This window comes from Rhinatrema bivittatum, chromosome 4, assembly GCF_901001135.1.
Source record: "Rhinatrema bivittatum chromosome 4, aRhiBiv1.1, whole genome shotgun sequence".
NCBI classification, from domain to species: Eukaryota; Metazoa; Chordata; class Amphibia; order Gymnophiona; family Rhinatrematidae; genus Rhinatrema; species Rhinatrema bivittatum.
In genome coordinates, this window is record NC_042618.1 from 431,992,053 (window position 1) to 432,016,624 (window position 24,572).

At 44.4% G+C, this 24,572-nt stretch overlaps 1 protein-coding gene across 2 annotated transcripts; it reads right to left on the reverse strand.

Annotated features, from left to right (window-relative positions):
• Positions 1-1,372: 1,372 nt before the first annotated feature.
• LRRN1 (leucine rich repeat neuronal 1) lies at positions 1,373-23,508 on the reverse strand. 2 transcript variants are annotated; one of them, XM_029601468.1, is made up of 2 exons: positions 23,409-23,508; positions 1,373-4,865 (listed from the first exon to the last, which is right to left on the reverse strand). In XM_029601468.1, exon 2 carries the CDS (start codon positions 4,621-4,623, stop codon positions 2,467-2,469), a length of 2,157 nt encoding a protein of 718 aa, XP_029457328.1. In that variant the 5' UTR covers positions 4,624-4,865; positions 23,409-23,508; the 3' UTR covers positions 1,373-2,466. The 2 variants fall into 2 exon arrangements, with proteins under 2 accessions (XP_029457328.1, XP_029457329.1); XM_029601469.1 differs by lacking the exon at positions 23,409-23,508 and adding an exon at positions 6,401-6,535.
• Between the last annotated feature and the right edge of the window lie 1,064 nt (positions 23,509-24,572).

Here is a 24,572-nt window from a genome sequence, read left to right on the forward strand (position 1 = left end):
TTACCTAATTAAAAAAGAGAAATGTACCTGCTGAGGCATTATCTAGTTACAAAACAATTTCTAACCTTCTTTGATTGGCAATGGTTTCACTATTACGATTTCTCATCAAGCACAGAAACTCTGTTGCTATCAGGAGCTGATTTTATTGATTTTTGTCATCTCTTGACTTCTCTGCAAATTGTGATAGTGTAAGTCATTCCGTGCTTTTGGTATAGGTGAACACATCTAACACCGATCTACACATCTTTTCTCTCCCTCAGCTGCAGGCTCGAATCGGACAGTGTTATTTTGTCTCAGAAAGATGTTTCTTTGGGAGTAACACAAGGCTCTGCACTTCCCTCTGTTATTTAATCTTTATTTCAGACCTTTGTGCGCTATTCTATCCTCATACTGTACAAGCCTGTCTCTTCCGCCACTGATGCCTTGCAGAATTGCTGAAAGGTTGCGAAAAGCTCGTTAGGCAGCAGTAATCTTCATTTAAATTTGGTTGAAAACAGAAGCCTTTTGGATAGGCAAGAGTCCAATACCAGAACAGCTATTGGGTCTATCCATTGCGGAGTACAGCTTATCTTCAGCAATACCACTAAGGTTCTGGGCATGCCAACCGATGCAGTTTTCTACTTCGTGCTGTTATTAGATCAGTCTTGTACACATTTAGAATGGTACGGTCTTTGAGATACAATCTTCCTGCTGATGATTTTGTACGGTGCTAGCCCTTTGTTTTGACTACTATCCACTATTGTAATTTTCTTTAGGTGGCCCTGCCAAAGTATTATACTCAGGCTTTGCAATTGCTCCAAATGCCCAATAGTGGTCTGCTCTGCTTGAGATCATACATCACCTATTCTTAATCAGCTGCACTGGACAGTTTTAAGAGAACACTGGTTTATAAGGCTCTCCATGATGAGGGTCCTTCTTATTTAGTTGACCGGCTTATTAAATACAAATCTCCATGTTCTTTTCACCCAGAGGATAGATTTCCACTCAATATGACTTCTTTTACAAAGGGGTGAGTTACAGTCTACTGGTCGCAGAGCTTTCTCCGTTGTGGGGCCTATTACCTGGAATGCCTATCCACAGGAGTTTCACAGTGTTACAGACTACAAAAGCTTCGCTAAAAACAAGGCCCATTTGTCCCCTTTGCCCTTCTGCTGATTTTATATTCTAGTTTTATTTTAACAGGAATTATTTTGTGCTTAGTTGTTTCCTTTAATTTATATTGTGTGATATATTGTAAACCACATAGAATGGACGTCTCCACTGTGTGTGGTTATATAAGAAATGTAAAAGAAATAAAATTGGAGATTAAAAAAGGTCAAAACCTGCCTTTTCTTGAATTCAAAAGCAAGACACATCATACAATTAGTTTGTACAATAAATAAAACAAAGTTTATTAACATAGAAAATAATCTATATGTGACAGTGCGTTTCTATATTCCAGTGCACACAGACGTCTTTACTGAGGCCTTTCCTCAAATTGTGCTTTTGAAGGACAATGATTGGTTACAAAATAAGAAGTAGCTTGTTTTTAATGAAATGTCATTTTGCAAATGGCCCTATTTACTAACTACTTTTCTCCCATAGACACCAAATTGGAGAAAACCTTTAGTAAACAGATCTCTAATTGTTTTACAGCTTGGATAATCCTAACCTGCAGAAAACTAAAAAACTAGAATCCATTAGAGCTAAGGATCTATCTAGCAAAGAGACGCTTACTCCAGCTTTGTCTGCAGCATATACCACCCTCTGGTGAATTAAACAACTCCTTTTACACGTACCTACAAATTATAATAAAAACAAGAAAATAACACTTACCGTTTAGTGTTTGTTACATAAGAAAAGGCTCGATATATACTTTTATAATCACCAGTTAGTTGAAAGCTAAAATTTCTTAATCTATTACAAAAAGAAAAATCAAAAAATTATTTTGCTCAAAATCAAAACATTCAGCTCGTTGATACAACATTACATTCCAGTCAGCTAATATCCTTCAGACAGATGAAAGAGGTCCAGTCTCCTCGAGCCCATCCCTCCGAGGAGTTCTGAGCTCACAGGCTGTAGGTCCGCCTAATCTCTTTTTAAGGGGGTTCCCAAAGACAGGAGGACTTAAGGGCCATGTCCGACTATCTGTAACAATCTCTCCCAGACACGCACAACTCTGCTTAAGAGCCTGTTGCTTCTCCACTTGTAGTTAGAACTGTATTGTAGTAAGTTTAGCACGACTACTAACAACAACTGGATGCTATGCGGAGATGCCATTGTGTCAAACCCATCGCGATACGCTATACTAAAAAAATCTGAAATCTCCACCATGTGCACCACTCTGCCACAGTTCTAGCAAAGTCAGAAATACAAAACATCTTTAAAACTTGTCACTTTTGCAGAATAAAGCAAAAAAAAGTCTTTGTGCTCCCTACTACCAGAAGCAGAAAATAATCCTCCTTTCCCACCCACCCCCCTCCAGAGTTACCACATGTAATAGCTTCTAGAAGTGTCCACTTGGGTGGCCTTGGCATCAGAAGAACCCTCCTTGTCCTTCTCGCTGTCTGCTTCCCACAGATTGATGAGAGGAGGGTACAGCTCGTTCAGGGGGATAGAGGAGGTCTTTTGCATATACTTTTTCAAGGAATGGTGGTAGTTCTTCCTCTTAAACCGTTTGGCAACATAAATGGTGATGGAAGTCAGGCTGATGAGCCCAAACATGGAGCCCATCACAGCCGCCAGGGCAGTGCTTGTCTGTTGGTCAGAGATGTCCAGCGCAAAAGCCTGGCTTTTGGTGGTGGCATTGACGCAGGATTTTTGCATCTGCTGGTGGATATTGGAGACTGTCAGACAAACCTCATACTCTGTGGCTGGCTGCAAGTGAGTTAAGTTGTACTCATGCACATCCACCGGGACCCTGGCAGTGTAAGTAATGTGAGGGTTGTCTATTTTCATGGTGGCAGAGGACCACTTTAAATTGGATGTCATGACATTAGAATTGACCTTCCAGGAAACCAAGACCGAGTGAGTCTCTGCTTGCTTAATGAAGATTTTCAGCATCTGGGTCCCATCCAACAACGTTCCATTAACTCTTAAAGTAGCAACCCTTGTGTCAGCACCTTCTGTATTTTGAGCCACACAGGTGTACCTGCCTGAATCTTGCACCTGAATATTGGAGATTTCCAAGGTCCCTTCTCTGCTCAGCTTGTATTTATCTGAAAGAGTCTCCACTGTGATCTTATTTCCCAGCGGCGTGACCCAGTAAATTTCTGGCTCTGGCTCCGCCATGGCTCGGCAGTCCAAGAAGACAGTCATTCCCACATCCAAGTTGAGATGATTTGGGAAAGTGTCATGGGAAATCATGGGGAGACACTGCTCACTGGAATCCTGCAATAAGGCTTCTTTCACTTGCTGTCCCCGGCACTCCGGCGGCAGGGCGCAGAACATGGACAGGGGCTCCATGAAACGGATACCGGTCTTGTTGGAATTCATCCAATGGATGACACAATCGCACCTCAGGGGATTGCTGTGGATGCTGATCTCCCGCAAGTTGGGAAGCAGTTCCACAGTTTTCTGGTAGACCGCATTCAGGGCATTGTTGTTGAGCATCAGGCTCTCCAGGGTGGGAACACTGCGGAATGCCAAGCGATGGATGTAGGACAGTTTGGGGTTGTTGGTGGCTTCCAGTTTGGTAAGTTCAGGGAGGTTGTCTAGTGCATATCTGTCAATGGAGACCAGTTCTGCCATGTTGTTGATCCCAAGCTCCTTCAAGCGAAGCATATTTTGAAAGTCTCCTTCTTGGATCTTGTGAATGGGATTTTTGTTAAGATCTAGGAATTTAAGGTTGGGAACTTTCTGAAGGGCAAGCTGAGGAACCTTTAGCAGCTTGTTATCATAAAATGAAAGGCTTTCCAAGTTATCCAAGCCTACCAAAGCATTTCCAGGAATATCAGTCAAGTACATCCCTGCTAACACCAGGCTTCTCAGATTTGCCAGTGGCTTGAAGTTCATATCTAGGATTCCTATGACTGGGTTCTCCCCAATCATGAGAATTTCCAGATTGGGTGTAGAATCAAACCAGCGACTGTCAATAACTTTTAGTTGATTGGAATTCAGATGCAGCCTCAGGAGGTTCTTTAGGCCTGCAAAGGCATTTGCAGAAATGCTGTTGATCTGATTGTGGTTTATATAAAGCTCCTGGAGGTTGCTGAGGTCCTGCAAACAATAATCTGTCATCTCTGTGACCTGATTCTCCTCCAGATGCAGAGTGGTAAGTTGAGAGAGGTTCCAAAGACCTACATCCCTTATATTGGTGAAGTTATTCTGTGAAAAATCCAGCTCAGTTAAGTTGAAAAGCTGCTGCAGCTCTCCCGTGGTTCTTGCGATATTGTTACTCTGCAGAAGAAGTACTTGGGTGTCGCTGGACAAATTGGTGGGGATTTTTGTTAAGCGAAGATCATTGCAGTCCACGGTGGTAGCTTCCCTGTAAGTGGACTGCGGTGTAAACCATGGCCTTATTTCACAGACACAAAGCTGAGGGCATTCGTTATTTGCTCCAGAAGATCCAGTTAATGAAGCCAGCAGCAGCCCTAGCATCAGCTGACAGGCAGTTACAAGTACAAAACCACTAATCCTTGCCATGCTGGGCTTGCTAGCAGGTGGAACCAGAATCCTGCTAAAATCCAGTTAGACCCAATATTGGTTTGTAAAGCAGAAATATAAAAAAAGAAGAATAGTGTCTGTAAAACTTTATCTGAAGGCTGAAAGCTGGTAGTTTCAGGCTGGAATGAGCAAGTGATGAAGAGTTGTGTCTCCGTCCTAAGCGCTGGCACGAGGCCCTGCTCTGCCCGTCCCTTCTGCCAAATCCCTGGATGCAGACGTGCCTGCAAAGCAGATGAGGACAGCTGTTAGATCAGAGGTTGAAGACTTCAACAACTTCCTTTCCTCAACACCCAGAGCTCTCAGAACTAAAAATCACAAAGTTCAGATAAACAACTCCTGATTGTATGGTTTGGTTTTTTTTTTTTATTATTTCTAATCTCTCCATCTTGTTTCCAAGCTAAATATGGAAAGTCTCACTTCACTAGATGAAATTGCTTCCAATACTCCTCATCCAGAACTTAAACTGTGACCCACTTTCCCCAAATCATTTGCATTGGCAAGTACTGGTGTCCCTTTTCTATAATGCAGCTCAAAATGGTAAATGCCCTTCTCATTCATTGCCAAAATAATATAGTAGCAGAAAAATAAATAAATAAATATTTTACCATGAAATGCTGAAACATGATACATGGGCAGTATAGTTATGTTACTTCATAAAATGATTAGTGCGATTGTATTTTGTAAACACAAAAAGAAACTTACTCTATCCTCTTCATTAAAAGAGGAAGGAGCACATATTTCATTCTGAAATCCTTTTGCAAAGATGGGATTTAAAATCAGCGGTGTCTATGTGCCATGTTTCTTTTCAGTTATCAGAACCAGTCTCAAAGTGCCAGTCCCTCATGAGACAGACTGGCAGATATAGGCTGACCCTTTATGTCTATCAGTGCTTCCTCAGTTATCAAGCAGAGTGGGTGAAGGGAGAAAGCTGGCACCAGTGCCTTGAAAAGATGATTTCTGGCCAGTGTCAGGTACACCTTACAAAATCTATTCTTGCAATATATTTATCTATCAGTGGACCTGGCATTTCCTGTTTGTTATTGTGTTGTCAGACTATGGGCTTCAGGTACCAGCTTTTTCATGATAGCTATAGCTGCCAAGGCATGCCCTGTCAATGGATTAGGTGGCAGAAACAGGGCATCCCTTACTGGATGGAAAGAAGTGGATACTGGAGAAACAGCTGTGGAATAAGAATTATAGTAAAAAAGCCGGCCTCAGTAACTCCCAAACTGGCATCCAGCCATCCCTTATTGCAGAACACACCCCACCCATAACTGTAGCATGCATAGCTTGTTCCCTGCAGTCAGTCCCTGATAACTAGTTGCACTGCATTGAGCAGGTCCCCCCAGTCCCTCTCAAGAAACATAGTAAATGCAATGGTGATCGCTGCACTGGCTATTTCTATATACACAGTACTGACGTGAATACTCCATCCCTCTGGAAGATGAGCTTAGCGATGGGACCCTTACCAACTGCAAAGATCTTTCTTGCTTGATTTCAAGTGTCCTAGGGGAGTGTGGTTATCCCCACACCAGCTTATGCCTTTCATCTTCTGAGAGAGAGAGAGAAATACCAGCGTCCCTCTTCCGGTCTCATCCTCAAGTGACTGGGGCTTCCAGGACACAGTCCTGCCTTTTATTGTGCAGCCCCTGCACATTTAGACATAATCCTGCTTTTAAAATGAACAGGCAGGGTCTTCCTTCTCTCTGCTTAACCTGATTTCAGCTGCAACTCAATTTTTTTTTTTTAAACTTACACATTATTTACAACTTCCTTCAGCCTTCAGGAGCAGGACAGATGAACTAATGGAGAACGGAAAAATCAAATGATATTTAACAAGCATTCAGACTTCTCCCCGTGCCTCAGGCCACTAGCTGCTTTCCTACCAGTCACTGGAATCAACTCACTGCAGGGCTTTCCTATGGGATAGAAAGAGAAGCATTGGAAAGGTCACCATCACAGGCATATTTCTCCTCTCCTCATCCAGAGGCCAAGACTTGGCATCGTATTGCAGAATAAATAAGGTCATTTATCCTGGAAGTGGTCAGAGATCCTGCAGAGGACCCATATGCCAATGACTTAAGGCCCTTCCTCTGATCATTATAGAATACTGGATTTGTTTTAAAAAAAAAGGACTTCTAGATTACGTCACACAGGATGATTTTTTGTTGTTAATATGTCAGTCACAAAATAAACCATTTCTGGGGGACATTTTAACCTGGGGTCCCAGTACAATGAATCTGTCACACCCCGAGGTCTTCATTAAAACAGGAACTCGTTTTATCTGCATAGAGCGCCAAGGTGGCTCCGACAAACAAAACACTTTTAAGATGACTAATATGGCAAGATTTCAAAAAAGAAGATTATTAATGTGTTTTAAATAAAATCCATTGAATGCCCTGGCTTCATACCATTCATTTATCTGACACTGGGTGGCCCATTTCTTGATCCTACTCTTCTGAAACTAGTGCTGCTTCATTTTGGGTTTTGAGGCTAAAACTAATTTTAATATGTATAGATGACACTGACTTAGAAGTATGAGTGCATTCCACACTCCCCAAGCCTGGCAGCTATTTGCTGTAGTTTAAGCTACAGACAAAGAGTTTGGATTCACCGACTTTGCTTGAGCTAGAATTGTTAGCTTAAAGCTGATTCCTGAGCGTGGGGCAAGGACTAGAACCATTTCATCTCAGGTGCTGAGGAAGCCATGGACTCTGCACTCTGCTTCCTTTTCTCATCCTTCTCTCAAAATAGTTAAAAAAAAAAAAAAATGTTTTAAACGCGAACACATCAGGTAAGAGGAACCAAGAAGAAGGAATGCTCCAGGTGCCCAGACTAGGGGCTTGGGCTTTGTGAACCAATCTGCAGAAAGTGTGTTAGCAATGGCACTCTGCCAGAGGAGACAGCCCGCCGCGCTCCGGCTGCAGTTTACCCGATCAACCTATCCAGCTCCTCTCTAAATTCACTTTGCCCCTGCCTGCATTAATCGCAGCTCTCTCTTTCTCCATGGGAATGAGACATGTCGATTACTACATTTATACTGGCAGCTGACACGGGTCTGAGAGAGAGAGTCTTTGTAAAATAAAATCGGGCTGGACCGAGGCACTAGCAGGAGGATAACTGTGACTGAATAGTGCGTTAGCCAGGTAGAAGACCTGCTTGCATGATCACAGCAACACTTCTATAGCGCTGCTAGGTGTAGGCAGCACTCTGCAGATGCATAAAGTCCCTTATCCATAGAGCTTATGATCTGAGACACACATACAAAGAGAAATAATTACTTTAATCATTTACAGCAAGCACACAGGCCAGTCACAGCAGGCAGCCCCTGCCCGTCAGCATTAGAAAACACAGCTCCCAGTGGGTGAAGATATTTAATGTACTGGGACGGTGGCAGAGAAATTAAATTCTACAGCTTTTGTAAGCAGAAAAATATTCGGCGTGTAATAACAGGTGAATAAATGCATATGCTTCTAAATTATTTTAGTATCAAAAGCCCCAAGATTATCTGTATACAGTAATTCTGCTATTGACCACAGGTCAGAGCTCTTCGAGGAGAGACAGTGGAGAGGGGATATGACAGACATGTACAAAATCACGAGTGGGGTGGAACAGGTAGGAGGGGACATGCCCTGAAAATGTTTCATAAATTGACAAAGGCATTTGATTGTCTGGCTGCTACTAAATAAAGTGAAGGTATAGAACGAGCAGGCATTAGTCTGTTTACAGGATTTGAATTTTGCTTTTAAGTGTTAGATTTTCATTGATGCTCTAGCTCAGGGACTGGGTTTTAAGGACGGTAAAAGGTTTATACATAAGGCTGTCTTAATTTAACACTGAATTACTGAGAAGTATTGAGAGGGTTTGTAATATTTGTTTTAACGTGATTATATTTTGTGTCTTGTTTTAGCGTGAACTGAAACATAGAAACAGAAATGACGGCAGAAAAGGACCAAACGGGCCATCCAGTCTGCCCAGCAAACTTATGGTAGCATCAGCCGCACCATACAGGTCTCCCCCATAATGGTAGCATCAGGGGGTGGCATCTGCCATGCCATACAAATTACCCCCATACTTAGTATCCCAAACCATCAAAGTCAGGGCCCTTGTTGGCTGCAGTCTGAATCCAGTTCCCCGTTACTTCTTGCCGTTGAAGAAGAGAGCCATGTTGGAGTTGCATCACAAGTATAAAGCTTATTGGTTAAAGGTAGTAACAGCCACATAAGCAAGTTACCCCCATGCTTATTTGTTTTCCCAGACCATAAAATTCAATGTCTTGTTGGTTGCTGTCTGAAACTAATTCCCCTTTTCCCCTGCCATTAAAAGCAGAGAGCAATAATGGAGTTGCATCAACAGTATGAAGGCTTATTGGTTAAGTAACCAGCACACCAGCAAGTTACCTCCCATGCACTCTTTTCTTCATTTCCATCCTCTAGCTTTTAGGGATTTACAGTGTTTATGCCATGCCCCTTTGAAATCTTTCACCATTTTTGTCTTCACCAACTCCTCCGGAAGGGCATTTCAGGCATCCACCACCCTCTCCATGAAGAAATATTTCCCAACGTTGGTTCTGAGTCATCCTCCCTTGGAATTTCATTATGTGACCCTAGTTCTACTGATTTCTTTCCAATGGAGAAGGTTTGTCAATTGAGCAACATTAAAACCTGTATTATATCTCCCCTGCACCTCCTCTCCTCCAGGGGATACATATTTAGGTCCTTCAACCTCTCTTCATAAGTCATTTTATGAAGACCCCCCACCATTTTTGTTGCCCTTCTTTGGACACCTCCATCCTGTCTCTGTCCCTTTTGAGATACGGTCTCCAGAACTGAAAATAATACTCCAGGTGAGGCCTCACCAATGATCTGTACAAGGGGGGATCACCACCTCCTTTTTCTTACTGGTTATTCCTCTCTATGCAGCCCAGTATTCTTTTGTCTTTAGCTATTGCCTTGACACATTGCTTCGTCGACTTTAGATCACTAGACGCTATCATCCCTCTCTTGCTTCATGCACAACAGCCCTTCACCCCCCATCACATACAGCTCTTTTGAATTACCACACCCCATGTGCATGACTCTGCACTTTTTGGCATTGAATTCCAGCTGCCATATCTTCGACCACCATTCAAGCTTCCTTAAATCACATCTCATTCTCTCCACTCCTTCTGGCATGTCCACTCTATTGCAGATCTTAATATCATCTGCAAAAGACAAACTTTACCTTCTATCCCTTCCGCAATGTCATTCACAAAGATATCGAACAGGACTGGTCCCAAAACCGATCCTTGTGGCACTCCGCTTAACACCGTTCTCTCTTCAGAGGAGGTTCCATTTACCATCACACACTGTCTTCCATCCGTCAACCAGTTTGTAATCCATGCCTCCATCTTGGTGCTCACTCCCAAGCTTCTCATTTTATTCACAAACCTCCTAATCAAGGCCGTATCAAAGGCTTTGCTGAAATCTAAGTAGATCACATCGAGCGCACTTCCTTGATCCAATTCTTTAGTCACCCAATCAAAAAAATCATTCAGATTTGTCTGACAGGACCTTCCCCCGGTGAATCCATGCTGCCTCAGGTCCAGCAATCCTCCTGACTGTAGATAGTTGATGATTCTTTCCTTCAGAGTCTCCATTACTTTCCCACCACTGAGCTGAGGCTAACCAGCCTGTAGTTTCCAGCCTCCTCCTGCTCCCACTCTTGTGAAGCGGGACCACCACCGCTCTTCTCCAATCACTTGGCACCACTCCCATTTCCAGGGATCTATTGAACAGGTCATGCACATCTCTGAGCTCCCTCAGTATCCTGGGATGAACCTCATCAGGCCCCATGGCTTTGTCCACTTTCAGTTTTCCTAGCTCTTCCCATACATTCACTTCTGTAAACTGAGAATTGTCTACTCCACCCCATCCACTGGTCTTGTTAACTAATGACAGTCCTTCTCCAGGGTCTTCTTTAGTGAAAACCAAACTGAAGTATTTGTTTAATATTTCTGCCATTTCTTTGTCTTTCTCCACACATTGATCCTTTTCACCTTTCAATTTCACTAAACCACTTTGGACCTTTCTCTGATGTATCTGAAAAATGTTTTGTCACCTCGCTTTACCTCTTTGGCAATCCTTTCTTTCACCTGAACTTTTGCTTTCTTGATTACTTTGTCTCCCTCTGTTTCACCAGATATTCTTCCTTGTGTTCCTTTCTGGGATCCTTTATATTTCTTGAATGCTGTTCTTTTTGCTTTTATTTTAATCAGCCACCTCCTTTGAGAACCAGATCGGTTTCTTATTTCTCTTACTTTTGTTTACTTTTCTAACATATAGATTAGTTGCCTTAGTAATTGCTCCTTTTAGTTTGACCCACTGTTGTTCCACATTTTCTCCCAGCCTTCTAGTTCTACCTCCAGGTACTTCCCCATTTCAACAAAGTCTGTAATTTTAAAGTTCAAAACTCGGGTCTTCGTGAGACTTCTCTGTATTCTATTTGCGATATCAAACTGTACTGTTTAATGATCACTGGTGCTGAGTTGGGCACCCACCCGGACATTAAAGATATTCTCCCGTTAGTGAGCACTAGGTCGAGTATAACTCCCTCCCTCTTGGGTTCCATTACCATTTGTTTGAACAGAGCCCCTTGCAGGGCATCAACTATCCCTCTACTTCTGTTAGATTCTGCAGAAGGGATTCTCCAGTCTAAGTCAGGCAGCTTAAAATCACCAACAATCAACACTTCTCCCTTCTTACCTATCTTTTGGATGTCTTAAACGGAAGAACTAGACAGAGATCTCATTGGAGTTGGAGGCCTATAAACCACTCCAGTAAAAATGGATGCACCATCATCTTTTTTTAGGATGGCCCATAATGTTTCTTCTCTACCCCACATTCCTTGCAGTTCAGTTGCTTGGATATTGTTTTTGACATAAAGAGCTACTCCTCCCCCTTTTCTGTCTTCTGTCCTTCCTTAACAAGTTATAGCCCGGTATGGCCGTATCTCAGTCATGAGAATCAGTGAACCATTTCCCCATAATAGCAACAATGTCCAAGTCCACTTCCACCATTAGGGCTTGCAGGTCTGGGATTTTATTGCCTAGACTATGAGCATTTGTGCTTATAGCTTTCCAGCTTCTCTCCTTCGGGTTACTGCTCTTCTTGGACTTCTTTTGTGCCTTTTTCAGCTGACTTTTGTTATTCCCTTCACCCATTTCCTTTAGATTTCGGGGGTAACATTCCAATTCCCTTCTGCCTCCCCCATCATCATGTTTAAATGCCTTATGGCATAGGATTTGAATTTCTCTCTTAGGATCCTTTTTCCAGCCACAGACAGATGTAAGCCATCTTTGACATAGAGCCTTTTACTGTTCCACACATAGCCCCAGCCTCCAATATTTCCAAAACTTATGCATTGACGTTATCTATATGGCTTAGCCTCTCTTTCCCCTTGCCATGAACAGGTAACACTTCTGAAAAAACATTAGTCTTCGCCATGTGACTAATCTGCTTCGCCAGAGTCTGGAAATCTCTCTGTATCACTTGGATGCTGTTTCTAGCAAGGTCATTGGTTCCCAGATGGATGATAATATCAACTTCAGAGTCCTTCCCTCTTGGATTGCATCGACTATCTGAATAGCATTTCTACCATCCTGGAGGGATTTTTACCATAGTGTTTCCCTTGAAAAAGAGTTCCCATATTAGTACCTCTGACGATTTGAGTCACCCAGCAAAATGAGCTTTTTCTTATGTTTATTGGTTTTATAATTTAATTTCTGCGTGCATGGGGTTTCTTCTTTCCTTTCAGATACCACTTCAGTCTCCCTCGCTAGAGCTTCTTTATTATTTAAGACAGAGAAGGCATTTTGTATTTGTGTCACCTGAGTGTCTCTGCCTCACAGGTCTTATTCTACCAGAGTCCACTTTAATCCACTTGTTCTTGGGTTCCTTTATGCCCTGTGTAAGTGGGACGGGGGACATGTGGGCTGCACACTTGTGAAGAATGGGTGTCTTTGGTCACAGGTCTTAATTCTATCTGAGCCCAGTGAAAACCACTTTTTTTCTGGGCTTTTGAATTTTTTGTGGTAAGGGTGAAACGATTCCTGAATTCTGTAAAGTGGGTGATACTTTATTGCAGCTAATTCATCTTTTAAGGTGAGCCAATTCCTTTTTCATGGTAGAGAGTTCTGAACAAATGGGGCAAGCCCTAAGTTTCCAGATGTTTTTCCTCAAGATAAAGGCTCCACAATTGTTACACTGAATATTCCTCATTTTGCTCATTTGATTTGATAGAGAATTATGAAATTAGCAAATAATCTTGTTACCAATTATAAGCAGGACAAACCCTGGGGTGGGTGGGAATTAAACAGTTATTAGCTACTATAATTTTAGCTTCCATGGAGCTATAGGGATTTTTTTAGGATCCTCTGTTTACTTAAAGAGAGGTAAATATATATATTTTTTTTTTTTGTTGTTTTTGGGGGGATTTTCCTCCCTTTTAGCGCTGCTAAGATTCAATATCACTACTCTACAATACAAGCCCACAGAACTTCTGGTTATATTTCAAAGCTATCGGGCAGTAAAATAATATACTTAGCCTTTGGAGCTTGGAGCCTTGTGGACAGGGACTGACCAGTAAGCAGACTGGCACTTGTCCCTGGGATTCCCAAGTCGACCTGCCTGCTGGTGACTAGGAACAGCCCCTCCCCAAGATAGGCATCCTGCTGTTAGGAAAGCAGAATTATTTCATTTTTTCCCCTTCCTTTTCCAGCGCTTTGATTCAATATCACTACTCCACACTATCTGCCCTTCAGTGCAGCAGCAGCCCAAGCTCTCCTCTAAGACACCCCCCACAATACATTCCCACAGAACTTTTGGTTATATTTTCAAAGCTGTCGGGCAGTAATATAATATACTTAGCCTTTGGAGCTTGGAGCCTTGTGGACAGGGACTGACCAGTAAGCAAAGACAGCAGGTTAGCAGCTTTAAAACAAAATTTAAGAAAGTGTTTTTTTCAGTCAACGCAAGATTAAGGTGTGGAATTTGTTGCCGGAGGATGCAGTGAAGGCTAATAAGCTAAATTTAGAAAAGGTTTGTAGCACAGGGCTCATTAACAGTTAGGTAGATGCAGTAAACACCACCTGGGAGCGAGCAGCCGGGCAATGGATCTCATTAGGATCTGCTGCATACGTCCAAGTGACCCTGACAGGATGCTGGGCTCCATGGACCTTGGTCTGACCTGGCACAACCCTTCTTATGGAGAGTAATTTTATAAAACTTAGACCGAGGCGGCTAAGACGGATCAAGAAGTCGATTTCCTCACAATGGAAAGGAGAAATGGAGAATTAGGGCTGAAGCACCATTAAAACCAGACATCTTGATCTTACTGCCCGCGATCGGTGTGCCGAGGCTGCCTTTTACCATTAAAAGAGAAAATGTCGCAGTCTGCACTCTTACGGTGGCAGAACAATTAGATTCTTCATTAAGTTCCTTCAACCCACAAGGCCTCAGCATAGCTCCAGGATAAGGGCTAATCTATCCAGGGGTTTCTCCCAGTCCCTCCTATGAGAAAATATCTTTCCTAAAACTGGCCCACAACACCATGCAGCCTTTGAGATGCTCGGCGTCTTCATTCTGCGCATGAGCTACTATGAAGGTTACGAATATGCCAATATAAGAAAATAAATTAACAAAATTAGTCATGGCAAGTAACGTAAGAGCCTCCCTACTGCTGTTATTAAGAGTGAAGCACAAGACAGAGAAAGCAGACTGTCAGGAGTGCTACGGCAGTATTGGGCTTGATTTTTGTAGGTGGCATTTTGCCAGGCTGACTCGACTGGCACTCAGTTTCTATATAGGGCTCCCTTGTACAGAGCAGGGTCTCACACCCTTGGCTCTCATATCTGTGCCCTGGTTAGGAATGAAGTGAGGCATCTGAGGCACAGGTAACTTAAACATGCATCCCAAAACCAGTGGGTGATTCTGCAGGGTCTCTGCGCTGCCTTGTGGTAAGGCCTGGAGTCACTCTTTGGCATTGAGAGCATAAAAGGGCAAAAATCTGAAAGTGCTAGGCACTCTTCAACCTAAGCTTTCATCATTCCATGCCCTCTAGCCTGAAACTGATATCTGGAGCCATCTCCTGCAATTACAAAACAAATTCACCTTTCAAGGCCTACTCTCCAGTAAGGTTTCCTCATTTTGTGTCTCGCTATTTGCATGCTGGGTATTCTAAATGTGTGACTAAGCACTGGCTGGCAAACATAAAATCTGATTCCTGAAATGTAGGCAACAGCTGATTACCTGGAGGAAAGTCATGAGGCAGAAAGGTGTCTTTAGCAGACATGGGATCTGCTTCTGTAGCTCGGCTTTGGAGACTGGACACCAATGAGTGGTATCCCAATACAGAATTCATTTTGTCCCTGGATACTGTCCTTTTACTAGGTGTTGATCTGCAGTGTCCTGCTTCCATTTCGCTGCCTTTTCTTTTGTTCTTATCACCTTTCCCCTTGTAATACTGCAACCTCCCATTCCTGTTTCTACCAATACCATAGGATAAGACAGTAGATAAGGAACATTAAGGCCCATCTAGTCTGCCATCATCATAGTGATCTCTGGTTCTACCCTCATCTCTTAGCCATTAGGATCCTCTGTGTTTATCTCATGGATTTATTTTTTTTTCATTTCTGTTACCATTTTTGTCTCCCATGGGAGTCCATTTTATGTATCCACCACTCTTTCCATGAAGTAATATTTTCAGATGTTGTTCCAGAGTCATCTTCTAGAACATTCTTTTCTCTAGAAAAAGTGTTTGTTTCTAATGTCCGATTTATTCATTGACAGGTCAAAAATAAACATGCACTTCCTCTGATATGTTAATACACTACACAATCAGCTCAGAGGCACTCGGCAAAATATAATGCCCACACTTATTTTATTATCCAACTATTTTAAACATTATTTACATCATCACACTGCTATGCGACCACAATGCTTACATATATCTAAAAAATCCCACTTCATTCATACATTACCCTTCATTCACACCACTCATACCTTTCATACCACATATCTCTTAAAATATGATCACGTAAGCCTAACATTACTGGTTTTCCATACTAATGACCCAGATGATACCTCACCTCATTCATGTGTTTTAAATCACATCACCATCATATTAAACAATGAAAATTGATTCAAGTAATTGTACATCCATTTTATACAATTAATGCTTCTATTTAAACCATATACATGTTCTAATCTACTGCATTTGATATTTTTTAATCATGTATACATATTGATATTTTTGTTAAACATATTTATGTCCATCCTATGTACATCCACATCCAACGAGAACCTCGTTTCACCCTCAGAACAGGGCCTCTGAGTTGACCGTGTAGTGATTTATTCGTTGGACATATCATATCATATTCTCCTTTCATACACGTTTAAGTCTCGTGTCATTTGGCTTATGGTGCAGACCCCACACCATTTTGGTTGCCTTTCTCTGGTTCGTCTCCAGTTCAGCTCTATCCTTTTAGAGGAACAGCCGCCAGAAGTGGTCTCATCACCTATGCATATTTTCTTTTTTTCTGCTGGTAATGCCTCTTCCCATCATCCCCCTAGTATTCCTCTGGCTTTGGCCACTTCCTGATTGCACCTTTTGCTACCTTATCACCCCAAAGTCTCTCTTTTGGTTGGTACACATCAGTATCTCCCCCACCCCTACTATGTATTTCTCCCTTGGATTTCTGCACCCCCAAATTCTGCACTTTTTTTGCACTGAATCTTAACTGACAAGCACCTGACTACTCCTCAAGTTTTCTTAGATCACTTCTTGTCTGTCTACTCCTTCAGGGGTGTCCTGTTGCTGACTTTAGTGTCATCGGCAAAAATGCAAACTTCCTTCTAAGTCCTCTGCAATCTCACTCACAAAATCGGCCCCAGGACCAATTCCTGACACTCATCACCCTCCTTCCACTTGTCCATTACACAATCCGTTTGTAATCCATTCCGTCACCTTGGGATCCACCCCAGGCAGCTCTGTTTATTTATGGAGTCTCCCATGCAGTTTGTTGAAATCCAAGTAAACCACCTCCAGTGCTCGTCCTTGATCGAATTCTCTAGTTAACCAATCAAAGGTATAGATCCAGTTTGTTTGACACAATCTCCCTCTGGTAAAACCATGCTACCTCGATCCTGCAACCCACTGAATTCTAGGTACTTCACTATCCTTGTCTTCTGTAGAGTCTCCATTAACATTTCACACCACTGAGTAAGGTTAACCAGCCTTTAGTTTCTGTCCTCCCTTCTGGTCCATCTTTATGAAAAATGGGCAATATCTACCGTTCTCGTGTCTCACGGGAAGACTCCTGCCATCACAGATCTATGGCCCCCACCAGAACGTCTCGGAGGTCCCTTAATATCCTAAGATAATCCTATCTGGTCTCATATCTTGCTAGCTCTGCACAGAGCCTCTCTTATGGAAATGTGGCACACAAAAAACAACATCTACCTCACTACCCACAGGTACCCCTGCCAACAACTGGTGGTCAGCTCCAAGCAATTCTTCAGTGAACACTAAACCAAAAATATTGGTTTAGCGTTTCTGCTTTTTCCTCATCGCCGTCCACGAGTCCTTTTTTCCCTTGGTCTTGCAATCCCCCCTCTGCGCATCCCTGATTCGGTGACAATACCTTGCTCTTTCACGCACGCCTTCGCCAATCTCACTGCCTTTCCGGCTTCTTTCAGCTTTACCAGATATTCTTCCCAGTACTGCCCCTCTGAAATCCACTCTTCTCTATGAATGCTAATCTTTTGCCCCTTACCTTTTCAGCCCAATGTCTCTGGAAAACCAGAGACATTGGGCTCTTACTTTTCATTGACTTTCCTGACATGAAGACAGAGACATTGGCCTCTTACTTTTCATTGACTTTCCTGACATGAAGACATCTTGCCCTTGTCGTTTAGCCCACGCTGCTTCTTCCAATTCACCGACCCCCCTCTCACCCCATCAGCGCCTCCTTCAGGTACCTCCCCATTATTTTTGAAATCCAGGACTTTAAGCTCTGAAGGACTCCTGCCCACTTTGGCCGTTATATCAGACCCATCCGCTGATGATCACTGGTGCTCAGGTGGGCACCTACCCGGATATTAGAAACATTTTCACCATTCATAAGCAGCAGGTTCAGTATTGCCCCTTCTCTCAAGGGTTTCATTACCATCTGTCAGAGGAGAGTGCCTTGAAGGTATTTAATTAAATTAAACATTCTTATACTGTTATCCTGGTCTCTAAGGGATCACCCAGCATAATGAACAAAACTTCAAAAGGTTTTGCAACATACATTAAAAGTGAAACAAAACAAAATAAAATAAAAGTAATTCAGGATCTCTCCACCGATGGGCTATTCCAATCCACATCTGGCAAGTTAACATCTCCCACCAATACCATTTCCCCCCTTTTCCTTTCTATGACTAGATCTCTGTCCAGTTCCTCCGTCCAAGCCAGGTCTGCGGATGATTTCAGGGGTAGATGAAGTGCCATCCAAGACAGCCCACGGCGCCGCTCCCCTCCCCGCATTGTAGTTGCTTTGATATTTTTTACATCAAGAAATACTCTTCCCCTGTTCTTCCTGAACAAGTTCTAGCCCAAGTCTCCATGATAGCAACAGCCGTCTCCAACAATCACCAGAACAGTCTGCAGCAGCCGCCGCCGCCAAGGAGCAGCCTCGCATCAGACCGAGGAGACTCCGACTCCAAACCTCATGCTTTCTACCAACTACAGTTCCTAATGCAAGCCAGAGATCCTGGTATTGCTACATTCAACGCAGGTTATTTCCTTTAAAACACCTTCTCTTCTGGACACTACGGTCATACACTACAGACTGGAATAAGGGAGAAAGCAGCAGGGAGAGATTTCTCATTGCATCGTGGAACAACGCAAGGCTGAAGTTTACGGCAGCTCAGAAAACAATTCAGTGTAAGTTTCCTTAAGAGAAACAAGGGAAATGTTTCACTTTCAGAAATATGAAATACACATGAAGCAATAAAAAGTTTTAGCCAGCGTGAAAAAAACAGTTTTAAAACAGATTACCGACTCGACACTAGCCGCATCCCTATTGGAGTTCAGGAAGAGGAAAAGGGGTGGGAGGATCACAATAGCCCGCGCATTGCACCAGACAGGAGATGAGGGTTCAGGTGCTGGTCTAGGCAGAAAGCAAGGACCACACAGAAAGAGCAACGCTCACCATCTCCAACATGCACTGCCTTTCCTGGGAAAGGAGCCCAGCTTTAGGAAGGACAGGCAGAAAGACTGGCAAATAGAAACAAAAACAATATTTAATCAGGTGATACCTTTAGACTGGACTAACAAGAAAAAGTGAAAGAAGCAGGAGGCGAGCCTTCTGCCAAAATACACCACCCTAACTCTGGAAGAGAGGAAAGTTTAGGAACCTCTGATTCAAGATGCACTGGCAGAGACGTGTGCCAATGCAGGGCAGGAGGGAGGTGCACTGGTAGTGTTGTGTGTGTGTGTGGGAGGTCTCAGTACTGGAAGAGAAAAAGGTGCTGCAGGACCAGAGTAAGGTTCATTGACAGAGCTGTGTGCTTATGGGGAGATCTCCCTACTGGAACAGCAGAGGGCGCTGGGAAGGAATGAGGTACATTAGCAGAGCTCTGTGTGTGTGTGGGAAGTCAGTACTAGAATGGCAGAGGGTGCTGCAGGGCAGGAGTGAGGTGCATTGGCAGAGCTGTGTGTGTGTGTGTATGGGGGGTGGGGGTCTCAGTACTGGAACAGCAGAGGGCGCTGGGAAGGAATGAGGTACATTAGCAGAGCTCTGTGTGTGTGTGTGGGAAGTCAGTACTAGAATGGCAGAGGGTGCTGCAGGGCAGGAGTGAGGTGCATTGGCAGAGCTGTGTGTGTGTGTGTGTATGGGGGTGGGGGTCTCAGTACTGGAACAGCAGAGGGCACTGGGAAGGAATGAGGTACATTAGCAGAGCTCTGTGTATGTGTGGGGAGCCAGTACTAGAATGGCAGAGGGTGCTGCAGGGCAGGAGTGGGGTGCATTGGCAGAGCTATATATGTTGGGGGTAGGTCTCAGTACTAGAATGGCAGAGGGTACTGCAGGGCAGGAGTGAGGTGCATTGGCAGAGCTGTGTGTGTGTGTATGGGGGGTGGGGGTCTCAGTACTGGAACAGTAGAGGGCGCTGCGAAGGAATGAGGCACATTAGCAGAGCTCTGTGTGTGTGTGTGTGTGGGAAGTCAGTACTAGAATGGCAGAGGGTACTGCAGGGCAGGAGTGAGGTGCATTGGCAGAGCTGTGTGTGTGTATGGGGGGTGGAGGTCTCCGTACTGGAACAGCAGAGGGTGCTGGGAAGGAATGAGGTACATTAGCAGAGCTCTGTGTATGTGTGGGGAGTCAGTACTAGAATGGCAGAGGGTGCTGCAGGGCAGGAGTGAGGTGCATTGGCAGAGCTATATATGTTGGGGTAGGTATCAGTACTAGAATGGCAGAGTGTGCTGCAGGGCAGGAGTGAGGTGCATTGGCAGAGCTATATATGTTGGGGTAGGTGTCAGTACTAGAATGGCAGAGGGTGCTGCAGGGCAGGAGTGAGGTGCATTGGCAGAGCTGTGTGTGTGTGTGTGTGTGTGTGTGTATGGAGGGTGGGGGTCTCAGTACTGGAAAAGCAGGGAGTGCTGTAAAGGAATCAGGTGCCTTTAGAGTTCAGACTGTACCTGCATACACAACGGCTGCAGACTCTGTGTGTTGCTCTAACAGGACCCACAAATGTTACCAAGGCAAGCAAACAGTATGGCAAGGATTGAGGAAAATTACTGTTGTCAAAGAAAAGGAGAAGATATTTTTTGGTGCTTTGGATGTTTAAGTAAATGCTCTTTCATTCTCTAACAAAATGTCTTCCAGCAGTCGAGAAGGAACAGCACATGTAACCACAGCAACCTCCAAATACCACCAATGCGCCCATTCCCCACACAAACGAGGCGCCAGCTGTGGCGTGCATGGCTGCCAGCGGAAGGCTCAGGTCAGGGAATTACAACTCCTTCCTAAGAATCAGGACTGTCAAACCTGTGTAGTAAAAGTAACACACTAAGTAGAAAGGTCCCAATGTGGGGCAAACCATGCACATATGTGGCTGCTTCAAATCCAAACACGCTTACATCTGTTTTGGGCCAGTTAGTACACAGGTATTTTGGGTCTTATGCATTAGCACGGCTGCACACACGTGTGCTACCTTTCATGCATTAACAGTGCCATATAGGTGCATTACCATTCATTCACTAACACTGCATATTACCTTTCATGCACTAATTCTTCCTTATGCGGTTCACATGTGTTACCATTTATGCACCAACACTACCCTACACAGTAACAAATGTTATCGTATTCCTCAAAGTGCTCTTGTGGAATGCATATTGTGATTTTACTACACTAAGTTTTTGCATACCCCTTAATACAGAGGGGACACCTAGTATACTGCTCTTAAATGCACACCTTAGCCATGGAGGACTTCTAACTGAAGAACGCCGTGTCCACTTTCTAATTTATCCTCAAAACAAAGGAACGATGCATTAGTTAGGTGATTTATGCACCACGCTTTATCACAGTTGTGAGCAGATGCAGTGGGCCACACCTGTGAGGAAGTGACATTCCTATTGCTCAGGATACACAGAAAAGGGTGGGCACTCCAAGGAATATTTCAAGGTGTCTCATGAAAGCAAATAAAAAAACCAAAAAACATTGTGCATCTGTTTTTGTCTGCCTGCCTCTTACCCATCTTGTACACTGCGGCTGTGGGTGCCTGTAGCAGCGATCCACAAGGTGTCAAACTACCATCCCCTGAAGTGAAACATTCTGGAAAAGCACCATGCTGGTAGGCAAAATATTAAGAATAGCGTTGTTTCCAATTAAGGCTAAATCTCGCTCCTTAAATTTGGAAAATGCTCCTGTTCAGCTTTTATTCTTTAACTTGTAACCAGAACACTTTGGTTTTTAGCAGATTTCATGTACACAGGACCAAAGCCCACTTCCAAAAATCAAAGGAAATCTAGATATGCAGATGGCTCATATTTCTCTTCTGTAAATGAAGGGAAAAAAAAAGGGGAGGGGGCAGATTTTGCACTCTGCATGATCACACCCTGACTTTGGCTTCCGTATATTCTCCAAATGATAATTAAAATCATTTTTACTTATCCTCAACTCCTGCACTGTCCAAACATAAAAAGCTCAGGTTGTGCTCATTCTGGGGCTGATGCCAACAGATGACAGGACAACTATAGCCTACAGCAGGTCTTTGTTGATAGCTGCAACAGAAAGACAAGACAGAATTCCATGTGCCTTGTGCAGAAAGCCATTAGGATGATAACCCGTAAGCTGTGCATATCTGAGCTTGTAGTCAGGGAGCTGCGCTGTGCAGGCACATGGAAGGTTTTGTCATCCTGACCCACTTCTAAACAAGGCTTTCACACTCTGCTGCAAGATCAGCAGATTCCATCATCGCATTTCTAGGTGCATATTTATTGTTATGTCATCAAAACAAATGCTAAGTATTCAGCACTGAAATAAACTTTCAGTATTTCTATGGGATAACATCCACTGAAAAAAGGAAAAATAGTTTGGCAATCTGAAGTGCTAGAATCGAGCAATGAAGGTATAGGCATCAGAATGGCCTTAGGACGACTGAGGGCAGTCCAAAATCCTGCTGGAATGGGAGACTGAATGACAGCAGGATCCCTACTCTGTGCCCCAGCAATCCCCCAAATCTTTCCCAAGCTAGGCACCAGGGGAGCCAATTTCATACACCACCCCTGCAGAAAGGGATGTGCTCAAAGCTAATGTATATTAAAAAAAATCTGTAAAAAATTTAAATTAAAGAGTTCTTTAAAAAAAGGATAGTAGAAAGCAGCACAGGAGGTGCCACTGTCTACCACATTGTATCGAAGGGTCAAGGGTCAAAAAAGTAAGGAAAAGCTTAAAGTCTGCTCCTGAAACAATGTCAAGACTTGCAGAGAAATCAGCTCTTTCCTTTCTAAAAAGCTCCTATCAATCTTTGCCTCAGACACGGAGCTCTGTGCTGGAGGGTGAGGGGCAGCAGTCCGCACACTGGCCCTTTCATCACTCACTGAAGCTTCTTTTGTTCGCCCGGGACTTTTGTGTGCCAGTGAAAGGCTGAGGCAGGACATCTGTCCCGATCCAGCCATCTGCACATGGGCAGCTGCGCACCCCCTCCCCTAATCCATCCATCACCTCAATGTGGCCCCATCCGAGCAGCTCGCAAGGGGCTGCAGCTGCCCTCGGTAGCCACGCATCAAGGAGCACTAGCCCACGGATTCCAGAGCCTCATGCAGTCCCTGCTTTCAGCACCAAAACGCCTGAACAAGAACCATTCCTGACTCCCAGATTCTCCGGGGAGGGGAATGATAGGGGGCTGAGCAGATCCGGGGATGCAGCTCCCTCCAACTGTAGTATTTTATCAGCCGGGAGGTGGGGGACAAGAAGCAAAGGAGGGTTGAATGAGGGACGGGGGCAGACGACATACAACAGAGAAGGGGTATACGGAGCTGGAAAGCGGTGGTGTGGAGGGGCAGGAAACAGAAAGTAAGGGAGCAGGAAGGTTTGAGCAGGGCACATGCGAGGATGAAGATGGAAGCTGAGGTCCTGCTCCCGGGGATAGACAGAGCAGGACACATGCCAGAATGAGAACGGAAGCTGAGGCGGACTTGCGGCTCTGGGCATGGAGAGAAAGAGAAGAGAAGCTCGCACTTACCTGCCCGACGCGGCCCGTCCCCGACTCCAGCACTGACTGCGCGAGGGTCACAGCTGCACCTGGAGTAAGCGGCGCACAGGAAGGCACCTGATTGGCTGAGGTGCAGGGTTGCTCACGCCGATTGGCTGATGCGCTGAGACGCTCGCTGACTGGTACGCTCTGATTGGCTGACTCTCCAGCACTGGTCTGAAGCGGAGCATCGTCCGTGCAAAGAACAATAGCGGCTGAAGCATCCCCCCCCCCTCCCCGAGGGGCAAAGAAAGAGAACAACTCAACAACCTCTACCCCAGGGGCAACGGGTGGGGGGCGCAACTGAGCAAACTCCAACCAAGGTGCAAAGAGAGGGGACAACTAAGCAACCTCCATTACCAGGATAATGACGGGGGCAACTGAACAACCTTCGCCCTAGGGAAATGAGAAGGGGCAACTAAGCAACCTCTACCCCATGACTATGATAGGGGGGGGAACCTAAGCAACCTCCACCCCATGGACAAAGAAGGGGGCAACTAAGCAACCTTCACCCCCAGGACAATGATTGGGGGCAAATGAACGACCTCTACTACAGGGACAAAATGAGGGGGCAACTGAGCAACCTTCATTCCAAGGGCACAGGGAGACAGCTGAGCAACCTCCACACCAGGAGCAAAGAGAGGGGGCAACTAAGCAACTCCACCCCAGGACAATCGGGGACGAGGACTGAACAGTTTTTACCCCTGGGAAAAAGAGAGGTGGGCAACTGAACAATCTCCACCTCAGAAGCAAAGAGAGAGGACAACTAATCAACTTCCACCCCAGGTACAGAGAGGGGCCTATTAAGCAATAATAGGGGTCAACTGAACAATCAGGGGCAAAGAGATGGGGCAATTAAACCATGTCCACCCTCAGTATAATGATAAGGGGGAACTGAACAATGTTCACCCCCGGGCAAAGGGGAGACAACTAAATAACATCTACCCCAGGGGCAGAGAGGGTGGCAATGGAGCAACCTCCTCCCCAGGAGGAAAGAAAGAGGGCAACTAAACAACCTCCACTCCAGGGGCAAAAGGGAAGTGGTAAAGAGAACAACTTTCACCCCAGGGAGAGTGGAGCAAATAAGCAAACTGCACCCCAGGGGGGGAAGGAAGGACCTAACAGAGCAAACCTCCACCCTGTGCACTAAACAAC

Excerpts from the sequence above, each read along its gene's own strand:
- LRRN1 (XM_029601468.1), bottom strand. The coding sequence starts at position 4,623 with ATGGCAAGGATTAGTGGTTTTGTACTTGTAACTGCCTGTCAGCTGATG.